Source organism: Cyprinodon variegatus, unplaced genomic scaffold (genome assembly GCF_000732505.1).
Source record: "Cyprinodon variegatus isolate N-32 unplaced genomic scaffold, C_variegatus-1.0 Scaffold216, whole genome shotgun sequence".
Lineage (NCBI taxonomy): Eukaryota > Metazoa > Chordata > Actinopteri > Cyprinodontiformes > Cyprinodontidae > Cyprinodon > Cyprinodon variegatus.
Window position 1 is genome coordinate 340,724 of NW_015150669.1, and position 14,616 is coordinate 355,339.

Genomic DNA, 14,616 nt, shown 5'->3' on the forward strand with positions numbered 1-14,616 from the left:
CATCAACAGACACATAGAACATTATAGTTGGGACACAAAGTAAAATCTCTTGAGATGACGGTTTGAGAACTAAAATCATATTGTGAGATTTTTATACTGCAATTAAATATAAACTTATTTGAAGGCTTATAATCTATTGTAAAATTTGCATATTGTGAAAAATATTACAAATGTGGCTTCAAACTCCCATGCAGCTAAAAAGGCTGAAGCTTTCTTTCAAGATGACACATGAAGTTGAGCAAACCAGGAATGCTCTGCAGGGCTCCAATTTACTCTGATTTAGTCCACCGACGTTTTAAGCATTATGGGTGTTTCCAAACAACAGTAATTGGCTTTCTCAGCTTAAACTTCTAACATGTTGTAGAGTTTTAACAAAGGTAGTGATGCAAGAGAGTGGCAATTCCATTATTACGATTTGATTTGGGGTTTTTTATGTAAAAAAAAAACAGATTTAAATAGAGTTGTTGTGTTGGTATGGCTTTACAAAAAAACTAATTTTATAATATACCAAGCACTGCATGTAACTGATATATACATTTTATATAGCGTCCCAACTTCTTTTTTTATATCTCCAATGTTTTTTTGTTTTTTTTCTGTTGCTGTGTTGCTGTCATTTGGTGAAAAACTATTCTAATATAGACTGGCTGAAATGATTACATCATGAGCTCCTTCTGTGTAATCTACTTTTCATAAACAAGGTGGCTTGGGAAATCAGTCTCTAAGGTTGGCAGAATGTTCTCTAACTCTCATTATGCCATGATTTGTGCTGAATATGTTCAGAAATATTCAATTGTCATTTTCAGCTACTTTCACAGCACCCAATACTGTATGTGTGCACTTACCATGTGTATGCAGCACACTTGCTATCATTGATTACAAAATGTATCATGGTGTTTTCAAAATGAGAAGAATGATTACCCTGACGATAGAGTCTCGGTTGATGATTGAGGCTGTAGCAGTCTGTCAGTAGGTGTCTCTTTGGTTCACTTGCTCAAAAGAATAAATATTGGCTCTTTGTGGACCAGGGAATTAAGTGTGAAGTATGAGCGGGTGGCCGATAATCTTTTGAAGGTAGAGCCAGAGTCATCATTTGCTAGGTTCATGTAGCATTCTAAGACTGAGGAATAAAATTGTCATTCTTACCCCATCTTCAAGCCATCTGCTAAGTTAAACAAAGTGATAGAAAGGCCAGTGCCCTGCCTGCCTCTTTTTATTATGGCAATAGACTTGGTTCCCTATTACACGTATGTACCTGTCACCCTTTCTTTGCCTAACCCCTTTCCTCAGTAACACATTTGTTTTATCTCTCTAACTGTGTCTCTCCCTCTATTTCTCTGTTACAGCCAAACTTAGGGAATCCTGTTTCGACCCAGGAGTTGTTTTGAATGGGACCAGATTGGGATCCGATTACAAACTGGGCTCTACAGTCACCTTTTACTGTGAAGCAGGATATGTTCTGCAGGTACAAACAGCTTCAAAATATAATTTTTTTCTCATTTTCTAAAATTAAGCAAAGCTTTTACTGATACACATATCAAAAGGCATTTGTGTCAATGAATATCGATAACTAGATTAGGATACTTCTCCTACCTTTTGTCAAGTAGAACTTGCATTTAAAAAAATGTGTCATACCAGAGACCTTGAGTTACACTTAAGACCCAACAAATATTTTGTATTTCAAAAGGACAAAGACATTAAAAAAAACACTGTAAAGTGGATTATTGGCGCATCTTAGAAATTATCCAAATTTTATATCACATTTCTTTGATAAAAATCTTTCTCTTTTGTCAAATTTTTTTTTTTGTCATTTAAACCTTTTTTCTACTTTTTATACTAACAGCAATAATGTTTTTGGTGTTTTATTATACATATTCACTTTCTCACCAGACACTAAAGATCTAATATTTTAAAGGTTTTAAATTTGCACAGTATTGGGTGCTGTGTGGAAAGGAAAAGAAAAAAAAAGTTTATTTAATGTTTTCCTTCTCAAAAATACTTCTACTACTAAACTAATGTGATAATAAAGTAATTTTAGACAAAAACAATAGGTCAGTAATGTGTCTTTCCTTTTAAAAATACTCTGATAAAAGTTGAAGTATCAACTTGACCTCTTTATTCAAGTAAAAGTGAAAAAGTATGTGCTCCAAAAACTACTTAAAGTATAAAGTAAACTTGAAAAAATAAAACTGCCAGATGCCACTATATGAATTGAAAGCTCAATTTTACGACTATTTCGAAAAATTCTTTGAGATAAGGCCATGGATGAGGGAGGTCTTGTTGGTGTTGGTGTCCAACCTTTTAGACATTTTGACATCTATTTCTGAATCCAACATTGTAGCATGGCACAGAAAATTCGTGTTTGCAGTTTGAAGACCTCCTGCTTGCTTCTGATGATTTCCTTTGGCGTCAGCATAAATTTGATGAATAGCTAGCCAAAGAGTGTTTGTATTATATGACTCATTCAATTACACTAGTTTTCACTTAGATGTTGATGACGCTAATGATTAGCATTGGATGGCGCACATGAAATGAAATAAATATTTATAAACATTAAACCGAAGCCAAGAGTTTTTAAAATGTAAGGAATAGAAAGTACAGGTACTTGTGTAAAAATGTAATGAGCAGAAGTTAGAAGTATGAAGAAAAATAAGTAATGGAGTAAAGTATAGATACCGGTACCTAAAATATCTATCTAAAAAAGTATTTTTACTTTGTTACTTGACACCTCTGATATTTTGAGCACCTTGTGTTTTGCTTTACTGATTTATGCTGTTGGCTGTATTTTGTTGAGTTTGATGGGATGGATTGGTAGTTTAAGGGACCACCTAAAGTGGCTGATTAAAATCTTTATTTTTATGTCTGTGTTTTTGTTTTAGGGCTATTCAACCCTAACCTGCAGCATGGGAGATGATGGCAGACCTGGATGGAACAGAGCTCTGCCTAGTTGTCAAGGTGAAAAATCTTTGGAAGTCCTTTAAATATAAAGTAATTCTTTGCCTGTATTAGTAATCAATGCTGCATTTTGTTGTGTAACTTGATCAATGCCCACCTCAGCTCCCTGTGGAAGTCGCTCTACAGGGTCAGAAGGGACCGTCTTATCTCCAAACTTCCCGAGAAACTACACTTCTGGACAGACCTGCGTGTATTCCATATCTGTGCCAAGAGAGTTTGGTAGGTTTATCCATTTCTACAGAACGATAGAGTTCAAATAAGGAATTTGCATCAAGTAGTTTAATCTCAAAATGATATCCCCTACTACTCTAAATATTCCCATGCCTGTATGCCTAACCTGAAAGTTTATATACAGTTCACAATGCTGAAACAGTAAGCATGAAATCTGCTTGACAAGAATTCTTTTATTGAACTACACTCAGTGAAACAAACTGACATTAAAACATGTCTGATTTTTAATGGGGATGCTGAAGGAACCCCTGAAGGATGCCTGTTGGGGATTTTCAAGCGTGCAGAGAATCCTGCAGTGATTTTTCTGCACTCTGAAAGGACACTTGGTGGCTGTTAATTTGGTTCCAGGTCAGGGTTTCATAATTGAAATGACATTTAAGGATGATACTGTTTTTATCTTGTCATGTGTGATTGGTGGTGCTTAAGTCAGACTTCAACGACACGTTACGAAAGAGATGAATATTGCAGGGGGTTCTTCACATTAAATGAGCTTGTGCTCCTAAGTGTGGTCATTAGAGGAAAGGATCCAAGGCAAATCCAAGAGCAGGGCTTAATAACCACCCATATAGTATACATTGTACATATACATTGGTTTGCCACACAAAAAGTTTGATAAAATATTTTTTTTATCTATAGGAAGCAGTGAAAGAGCGTGAAAAGCTTCACTAAGTTGTTGTTCTCACCCAGCAGAACTACTGTAAAGAGGGTTATTTTTGGAATGAGCGAGCAACATATACAATAGGAAGATGTTGTTATACACTGCAGAAAAGTCCTATAACCTGTTCTCCTCACTGTTTGGCAGTCGAACTTAGCATTAGTTTAGGTCTTTTTGGATTATAAAGAGTGTACAAAGAGAATTCCAAAAAATTTTGTACTTTCTTGAAAATCTGAAATTTTCTTAACGTTTCATTATAGGATTGCCTGCAGACTATAACATATACATATGTATATGCTTTAACAAGCTGTTCACAAAATTGTGCTCAAATGTATGTTTTATTGTTGTTATGCTGCTAATGTTTGTAGGCTTCCTTATTTACATACAGTTTAACCTTTTTTTTCAGGTCTTTTTGGAAGTCCAAGCTTTAATCTCTTAGAATACTTGTTAAGTATATAGAGATACAGTGATATCATTTCTTATTGATGTCATCTCTTTTAGAAATCACCAGCGTAGCTGCTAAAAAATATGCTGACGACCTTGCACTTCACTGATGATCGATGATGTCAGGCTTACAGTGATGGCCTCTTTCTCACTGAGTGGCTTTTCAGCCCGTGGCTGTACAGGGCTTACCTTAGTCTGGATCAGGACACTCTTATACAGTACTATTGTTGGTCTAAAGCACGAGAGACTGTGAGGTCTTATATCAGGAATTTAATCACCATAAGAAAAACTAAAGTTTTTACAGTATATTAAAGAAATCTGTTTAGATTTAATTTCCTATCTGAACCAATTACAGCTTGTCATGAATTTCTAACCAGACAAGGGATAGGATTTGATCTTGAATATTCAACTGGTAATTGCTAGAAGTGATGTTGAAATATGGCCCAGTGCTGATATCAATAAATAGCTGCTCTCCCTGAGATGGATTATATATTAATCTATTGTTACAGTGTCCCCTGAGAACAATCAGCTTCTTGCTGAATAGTGTCACTGAATGCAGCTTTTGTTTCATAAGCCTGTTTTATAAATTTTTTTATTTAATTTTTTACTTTTTACAATTTTAATCCCTCTGAAAATTGAACAGCTCAGTGTTGCCTCAACTATCCTAATAAAACGGCCTATTTGTCTGTGAGGTTTAAATTGACCCTCTGGAGTGGTAATTAAACGCTTGATGCTGTTCACCATTAATTCAAATAGCCCATCTAGTTAAAACATCATATGGGAGGAAACCCAAAAGCATACTTTCCTTTCATAAGTGCCTTACCTCCTTTCAGATGATGACACGGCTCAGGACACCCACTCAGGTGGCTCATCTGAAGGCATGGCAACTCTGTGGAGATTGATATCCAGGTTCAGTTTATCTCATGTCAGAAGCTTTTAAATGAGCAGTAAAACGTTTTCAATCATCTGATAACGTGTCCAGAAGATTGATTCAAACTTTGCGAGACATATTAGGACCCAGATGACTGCCGATGTCTCCCAGGTGAATGTGAGTTTAGTACGTGGAGGCATCAATGAGCCATGTGGTAAACACACAGAGGGGCAGCTCTGCTGTGATCACCCCCTCCTAGTGTGTGTTATACTGTTTGCCGTCCTTTGTTATCTCAGTATGAGCAAGGAGTAAGCCAGGAGTGTTGTATATATGTGTGTTGGGCAATTTGCTGTTATTTATGAAATTTGTGCATATGTGAGGAAATTCTTGCGCCTAGTTGTCATTTTGTTGAAAATATGTGAAGGTTGGAAACCTTTTAAGCTGTGAACCACTCCTACTGCAGTGCCATATGTCAGCATCGCAGCAAAGAGTGATGGAGACTTTAATTAGCCTGATTCATCCTGTCATTTTTTTTTTTTTTTTGAGCTACACATGGCAGACATGTTTTGGGGATTTTTTTTTATCAGATGGGTAAAGTCTGTTCACTTTATGTTGATTTCTTCTATCAGCAAGGAATAAAAGGAAGCCACACTCCTATTCCTTTTTTTATAAATCGCAAATTAGAGATTTGTCAGTGTAAATTTTTTATGTAGTTTCAATCTTATATAATATATGACATCTAAAATACAGAAATGCTAATTTACATTGTATGAGGTGTATTTTAAATTTTGCATAATTCATATAGCCATTCAATGGTGTTTCCCCCAGTTCACATATATGGCTTCCACCTTTACTCTCTCAAACTATGCCTTTTTTTTTATTCCAATGGATTAAAGAAAATAAGAACAGTAAAATTTTTATCTAACTGGCTATTGTAATCGAATTAGTTGTTTACAAACACTCATATTTTGCACCCATTTCATATATTTTTTGGTAACTTACAGATGTATTTTAATTCTTTTTTTAACTATGGTATTTAAACAATATGTTTGAGTTTGCTGTCAATTTTCTTTTTTCTATCTATTATCTACATTATACATACTCAAATGTAGTCATATGTGATTAAATTTCCCTTTGCTAGTTTTATATTTGTGCAGATCTTAACAAGTTCCTGGTTTAATTTTGAATAGACAAATGGTGGACATTTTTTCTTTAGGTGCAACCATACGTTTTGGACTAAACTGAGGTCTGGGCACTTTGAAAGGCTTCATGTTTGCCTCTTTTGTTCAGCTCTAAAATAGTTTTATTGTGTAGTTAGGAATATTGTTCTGTTAAAACAGTTAAATGTGAACAAATATCAACCACTTCAGCTAAACATACATAAAACCAATATATCGCACGCATATTCAATAGGTTTGAAGTTGTGTTAATTCCAAAACTAACTGCTAATATCTTTCAACTGTTTTAAAACCTATTTTTGTGTGTTTGGGATCATTGCACTTTTAAGTGTCCACCTTTCCAGTGTCAAGCTGTTGATTTAAGGTTAAAGTAAAAATGTGTTGCTGCAGTGCATCAGTTCCCTCAGCAGTGAATCGGATCGTTGTGATTCCAACTCTACCTTGCTGGACAGTTGGTACAATATGCCTAGTTTTAAAAGCATCAGCTCAACTGAATTTATAATAGACTAGAGTAGTCGCTGGGTAACGTCCACAACTCCAACCGATTTCCTTTTGAAGGGAACATTATAGTTTGGGTAAACATTTTAAAATCTTTAAAATAGGTGTTCTAATAAGACGACTAATAAAAAAATAAGACATCATGCAGATTCTGTTAGCCTAACGGCTACTTTTGAACATATTTGAGAAACCTGTCTGTTGGAGGATAGTGAGTCAGTGCTATGAAAATATTATTTTCACGGCTGTACTTGCATTTGTTTGAAGTTGCGTTATTCAAGATGGGCACTGCGCCAGCAAAACTCTGCCTGCCTCACATGCTTCATACACTGCAAGAGTGGACTCACATGGAGCCATGTGTGCTTCCATCCAGCTAACCTCATTGGTTCAGTCTGCAGACAGAACTGAACATTTGGAGGAGGGAGGAAACATTTACAAATTCACTGTGGCCTCTGACCACCAATAGCATGTAAAAAGGGTGTGAAGTGTCTTGCCTAAGAACATAACAACGGAGACAGGGAGCAGGGGATCAAACTGGCAACCCAGCAGTTACAGAACGAACCCCTACATCCACCATTGACACAAAAATATTTATGAGTAAAAGAAAGAGAAAGAGATGAGTAAAGTGGAGCAGAAAATTTGAGGTATTTTCTTCTTAGCAACAAAGTAAGCTATTAAGGTGGTATCACACAAGGTGTCGCCTCGTACGGATTACAGAAAATGTACTACAAATTCAATCTTCTGCTCCAATTTCGACAGTTCGAAAAAAATGCTGAATCTGTTTGTGAGATCATAAGTGCTTTAAAAATGAAATAGTTCTAATGCATCTTCGAAAGCCTCAAACTAATCCATTTCACATTGATGATGAACATAAATGAACTCCTCACCTGTACTAGAACTGTCTTGATTTGCTTTATTGTTAAAATCTACATCTATAACTACAGGCAAAAAATACCTTCAAACAAAAACTGACCCTGCACAAAAAACCGGAATATAGAAAATGGTTGGATGGTTGAATGAACACAATAAGACTTTTTTATAATGTGTATTTCTTGCTATAAATATAACATGAAATTGCATATTGCATTAAAGATGAGTGGGCCTTTTTAGCTCTCAAAGAAATCTATAGAGAGAAACAACCTTGTAGAATGTTGCCATTGACCTTCTTATAGCCATATATCCTTGGCAATGTTCACATTTAATCCTCTACAGGTTAGCCTTTGGGGCTAAAGTGAGACAGAGGAGGAGGAAGTGAAGGGGAGGGAAGATATGTGTGCAGTGAAAGGGATACAGCATCAAATATGTGTAATTAATCATGTAGGGAATTGTTTTATTGTTGTTTATATATGTTCGTTGACAACATAGCTACAGATTTACATCTGAATGCAGTTAATGATAGCTCTGAAGGTCTAGAGATTGTTTAAGACGAAGAGGCTTAAACCAGATTAAGAAAAACCAGAGCCTTTTGCCTCTGGGGAGGTTGTCTAATGCTGCCTGCCACAAAACCCTAATCGGTAAATTTATGGTTTTAGCAAAGAAATATCTTGCCAGTATATGGATGCCAAGGTTTTAATTGATGGCTACAAAAAAATACTGAAGAGTGGTGTATCTGTATTAGTGATACAACTCTCAACTGATACAGACCTGCATGTTTTCCCCCTAAGAAATAAGAGACTGATCAATGCGGCTGATTCTGCCCTGCATATCTCTCCCAATTGAGTCAAGAAAGAGAAATAAAGTATTCCCGCATATCCATATGTTCCAAAATGTATGTCCAGTTTTGTAAACATAAGCATTTTGCACAAGCTGACAACTTTAATTCCCGGAAACCAAGTGACTCACTGCGCAAAGACAGGAGAAGCCGGGTGATTTTTGCATAATAAAAAAGGTGATGTTTTGACTATTAAGTGTTGCTGATATGTAATTTTGTGCCAATAGTCTGCTTCTAATAGAAGTTGACACTGCAGCTTAATAAGATGTAAATTAGCCATTACAGGTTAATTTTATCGTGAGAAGGTCAACCACAGACAGCGACATGGAATAATAATTTTGTCCCCATTCAATAGTTGTTAACTCATCTCTTTATCTGGCCTTCCCCCTCCATATTTTTCATGTCCTTTTTTTCTCTGCAGTCCTCTTCGGTCAGTTTGTGTTGTTCCAGACATCTCTAAATGATGTTGTGGAGATCTATGATGGACCCACCCAACAAAACACACTATTGTCCTCTCTCTCTGGTTCCCACTCTGGTAAGGGCATGTAATAGTGATTGTGATAAACTGATTTTCAGCCTGAGCAACGATTACAGTTTTGACTATCTGTTTTTATATTGTTTTTTTTTTCTTTAGGTGAATCTTTGCCTCTAAGTTCAGGAAGTCAGATAACTGTAAAGTTTACAACAGTGGGACCAGAAACTGCCAAGGGATTCCATTTTGTCTACCAAGGTTTGAGTTTATTTCTCAGTTGTTGTTGGTTATTTTTTATGTAACTTCTATTTAAACCAATGTACCAGAGGCTGAAAAAGGTTTGATCATGACCCTGCTATTGAAATCCCTTGGGGACTTTATGACCTTTTTTCTTAACTTGTAATAGAAAAATAAAATACTATAGTTGTGACTGAATAGGAGAATAGAAATTCAACTGGCACTTTCTTATGTACATTCTGCCAGTACTACTGTACCTTCAGGCCTGTAGACAGACAGCAGTGGAGGAAGTTTGATTTTCTGTCTGATGTGCTATGTTTGTTTAATTCTGTCACATAGGTTTAGATTAAGCAGATGAAACCCCCAATTATGAGCTGGTTTTAAAGAGGGAACAACGTCTTATACTGTAATAAAGTTCCTTTGGGCCTTTGGGAGAAAGCCAAGCCCACACCATCACAGTACCCCCACAGTAGCATTATACATTGTGTGGATTGTAAATAATTTAGAAATTACACTGCTTCAGTAAAAAATAAAATGCATTATCTTATAGATCTCTACCACAAGCTTTTTTTGTGTGTGGCTATAGGCAGTAAACAATGACCAATGACATTTTTAATCCTCTGAACTATAGTTTATTATTACAAAAATGATATCACTCTTGTCTCTAGCTGTACCCAGGACCAGCTCCACTCAGTGCAGCTCAGTTCCAGAGCCACGCTTCGGGAAACGTCTCGGTAATGACTTTGCAGTCGGCTCCTTGGTGCAGTTTGAGTGCAACCCTGGCTATGTTCTCCACGGCTCCACTGCCATCCGATGCGAGAGTGTACCTGACAACCTTGCTCAGTGGAATGACACCCTGCCAACATGCATAGGTACAGAGCAATTCAGACATTAAAGAACAGTAACAGCTGCAACCTCTTTTTTTGCAATTATTAGTTTTCCTACTATGCAGATGATAAAATTATCCATCATGTCATTAATTTTGGTGACTTGCCTATACATGTCTACACAACCTTTTTACTCTCTTCTCTTTTGTCACATCCCCCTTTCCTTCATCTTTGATAGTTCCCTGTGGTGGCATATTGACCTCTCGACGTGGGACTATCTTATCTCCAGGCTACCCAGAGCCATATGACAACAACCAGAACTGTGTATGGAAGGTGTCCGTTCCAGAAGGGGCCGGAATACAGGTTGTACCTGTCACACACCTCTTTCCCAGCTAACCTATCTATCATTGGCTTAAAAGCTGAGCAGGCAGGATCCCGGGAAGATAGGACATTATTAGTGCGATGAATGGATGGATGCTTTCTGAGAAAAGGGCCATCAGAGATAACTAGATAGGATCTAATCATGAAAGATAAGGCCTGATTGAATGTAAGCTAAACTGCTCTCACGGGCGAACAAAGGCAAAGTTGCCTCTTCTGAAAGTGGAGTCAGAGGATGTTGGCATACAGCTCACATTTAGTCTTTCACTTTGAATTACCATGACCTTTTAAATATCCCTCCTTTGTACTAATTAGAATAGCAATACAATTATTTACACACAATGGGAATTGAAGATCATTAATACATGTTTGTTTAAGAGACTAAAAGCCCAGTTATCAAGAAAAAAATGCTCCTTTTCTGTCTCTCCAGATACAAGTTATAAGTTTTGCAACTGAACATAACTGGGACTCACTAGACTTCTACGATGGAGCTGACAACCATGCACCAAGACTTGGCAGCTACTCTGGTAAGTAGTTTTTCAGTATGTTCTATTGCTAAAACAATGATTGTTGACAATTAAAAATGTATCTGAATTTAATTGCAAAACTAGATTCAGAGGTAAAAAAAATAATTAATCCCTTGTCTTCATCAGGTAAGCAATAGTTAGACAAAATTTAAGTAAAAATTGTCATGCAGAGCATTTTCAACTAAGGCAGAGAAGGTAAAACAATATGTTTACACAGTCTTTTCTGAGGCAGAATGTTGTAATTAGAGTTAATTAATCAATTGATTGCTTTTTTAAAATGTGTTTTGTCTTAATTAGATTTGGAAAATAGTCTTCAGTTCATGATTTTATTTGTAAAGAACACCTAAAATAAACACAATATTTTGTGAATGAAAGTCAACACAAAACAGTAAAGTAACCCAACTAACTAAGTGATCTGCTGCTAACTAATTACACTACTCTACTGCCAGCAGGAACATGATAGAAGTTAGCTGTTACTACTAGCTCTTCTACAATCAGGAAACCCAATAATATCCAGCTGCAGTTATCGACCTCGGCCAATAGGCGAGAAGCTGCAGCATTGATGCTGTTCCAAAGATGAGTGTGGCGGAACAAAGAGATGGAAATAAATGGCTTTAGGTTAATCTGTTCATTGAGAGAATACTATGATATAAGTAAGATGAGAAAATCAGTGAATGAAAATAAATAACTTCCTAAAAAAATAAAAAAATATATATATTTTAAAGGAAGCATAACATTTTAATTCTAAAATGTTGGTTGAAAGGAAAGAGCATATGAAAATAAGTGTGGGTGTGTGTGTACAAAGAAATAAAGAAAGAGGAATGGACTTAGTCACAGTTATTCTCAAAAATGTCTCTAATTTCCCAGCTAAAAATAAAAGGTGTTTATTTATAATGCCTTGTTTCTTGATTTCTTATGCTGTGAGGAGTTATTTAACATTATATTTAAATAACACATGAAAGACATTTTCGTAAGAGATTTTAGTACCTGAGTGGGTACAAGAGCTTTATTTAACCCTGTTTTTAAGTACCACTTACCACTTTGATTTACTATTTAGTGGTTTAATCCTTAAAGTTGTTGTACCTACAGCACCAGCACCTCTCAAGAGAAGGTACTGGTAGCAAAGCCTGCATTAAAAAACATTCCTCCACACTTTTATTTCAAAATACACATCAAGAATAAGGAATTTCTTCAATCACAAAATAAAAACCAAAAGAAGAATAAAAAACTCAGAAGTGATTTCAGTTGTTGATATAAACAATATTCATATTGTATTAACCATTAACTTTAATTCCCCGCATAAAACAATACTTTCTCCTCTCATTCTCGACCTAATATAAAGTTTTTTTCAGAGACCAAACAAGTGTTTGTACTGTAATGTGCTATTAGTTTGCTTTGCATGACTATCCACATTCCCTGACTACAGTCAAAGTGCCTCGGCTGTGCTGCTGCTGCAGCAAATCATATTCACATTTTCTTGTGGGAAAAGTAGTCCTGCTTTTAGGGAAGTGGGGGTTACCTCTATGGTATTAATTAATCGTAAGCAGGGCTTGACTTCACTGTGACAAAATGCAGGGAAGATTATGAGATGAGGAATGAACTGACACCAAATAGATTCTATTTCCACATAAAAGTATCATTAATAAATAAATTCACGTGGAGGCATGATAAAACAATATTGATTTTAAATTTAGTTCTTAATTAATCCTGCCATACATCTCCGAATAAAAGACACTGTTAAATCAATGCAGTTAATTATAAAGCTATAAAATATTAATACCTGAATAATGACTAATAATGATTTTTTTCCATGTCACTATAATGAATGAGGTTTCCCGTGGAACACAAAGCAAGCAGCAGCAGGGCTGTAGACTCATGAAAAGCCTGCTTATTAATTCCCCTCACAGCAGCCAGCCAGTAACATTCAGTGACCTAATTCAGTGTTCATTCAGGGGAAACTTTCAGCTTAGATATATTGTGATAACACACCTGGCACTAAAGTAAAACCTTGCGTATATCAAACAATAGCTTTTTTTTTATATTGGGGAAACGGATATTTTATTACCTTCTTTTGCTTCTAAAAAGTACTTCCTCATTGCTAAACAGTTCAAAACTAAGCTTAAACTCATTTATTTTAAAATGCATCATCTCATCCAACCATTGTGTGATGACATCTTTACTTCTGCAGTGAAGCAGATTTGTTCATCTTACTTTGTACTTTCCCTTGCCAGTGTATCTAGGTCAAGACAACATTTGAGCAGACGTTTCAAATAAAAAAGATGCCTCAAATTAAAGTAATTCTGTTCTCCCCCCTTTGAGTACTTTTCTCTAAGAATAAATGTGGGTTTAGGAAGGCCTTTGTTGTTTCCTTGGCTTCAGATGAGATCAAATGCTTTCAAAATATTTGATTCTAATCCTCTTTCCCTGTCTTTCTGTCTCTGTTTCAGGCACAACTATTCCCCCTCTCCTGAATAGCACATCTAATAACCTCTATCTCAGCTTTAGCTCTGATATAAGCGTCTCAGCTGCTGGATTTCACTTGGAATATACAGGTACATTTAAAATTAAGTTGAATGATAGAAATACTGCATAAATATAGTGAACTATATCAAAGTATCAAAGCCAATGTTTCTAAATTAAAATATTTCTAACTGGGCTAACGAAAGAACACATAATCCACACATGTAAATGATGTTTTACACATTATGTCCATAAATCAAGTGATGATGCATTAGAATGATGTTGGGAAGGGATGAAGGTGCTTTCTTAAAGCATGTGGGTTTGGACTGTGCTTTTATTTCAACTCTCTTTAAATCGTAAAGCTTCTTGGCAGCCTGTGACCGGCCATTTTTTTGACTGATTCTTAATTAGATTCAAGCAGGGTGTTTTTGTGGACCATTGTTGTTTCTTTAAAAGAATTTACCCAGGCCTGAGCTTTGGACATTAGCTAAAAGTCGACCTTCAAGATGTTTCTAAGTAAACAGATCCACCGTCTTTCACTCCCAGCATCATTTATCCTCTAGATGCATGTTTGTTTAGACATTGAAGGAGTCTGATTTTGGTGCGTCTACTCTGTATTGTCCTTTTGCCTTCTGTAAATGTAATGCAGTGAACTTTAAACTCTTTCAACAGTGGTGTTTTTCAAACTGAGCTTACATAGAGATCATTGGGTTTGAGTAGATTACCATTTTTTTTTTCAGTAGAAAAACTTTACCTGATAATTTAAGTTGTTTATTTTTTAACAAACTCTGTCAGAGATCATTGGCTCTTGGAAAGCTCTGAGATGTGAAAAACACAATAAAAAATAAAATTGCCAAGGTCCTAGCAAAAGGTTTTGTTTTCCTCTAACCATTTTATTTTGCTTATTGTGTATTTTTGCTGGCAAGGATAAACTTTAACGGAATGTCTGTTCATTTATTAAGAATTGGATTGCTTTTTTTTTTTTTTTTGCTAGCAAGGAAAAACTTTTATGGAATGTTTTTTTTTTTTTTACAAATTGGTTTGTTTTTTTTTTTTTTTTTTAAAGGCCCATTTCTTCCATGTTGATTGTTTTCTATGCATTCTTAACATAACTTTGTTAATGATTCTGCTTCTTATTCCCTCTTTTAATAACTTGATTTTTTTGCTGCATTTTCTTT

General features: G+C 35.7%; 1 protein-coding gene across 1 annotated transcript in view; it reads left to right on the forward strand.

Moving 5' to 3' along the window:
- The window catches only part of csmd3 (CUB and Sushi multiple domains 3), a 414,963-nt gene that overhangs the window by 333,755 nt on the left and 66,592 nt on the right, over window positions 1-14,616 (forward strand). The window contains exons 31-39 of the mRNA XM_015380485.1: window positions 1,344-1,462; window positions 2,877-2,952; window positions 3,055-3,171; window positions 8,959-9,072; window positions 9,172-9,267; window positions 9,915-10,118; window positions 10,312-10,436; window positions 10,882-10,978; window positions 13,426-13,530. Coding sequence (XP_015235971.1) covers window positions 1,344-1,462; window positions 2,877-2,952; window positions 3,055-3,171; window positions 8,959-9,072; window positions 9,172-9,267; window positions 9,915-10,118; window positions 10,312-10,436; window positions 10,882-10,978; window positions 13,426-13,530 — 1,053 coding nt within the window. The remainder of the gene's footprint in view (window positions 1-1,343; window positions 1,463-2,876; window positions 2,953-3,054; window positions 3,172-8,958; window positions 9,073-9,171; window positions 9,268-9,914; window positions 10,119-10,311; window positions 10,437-10,881; window positions 10,979-13,425; window positions 13,531-14,616) is intronic.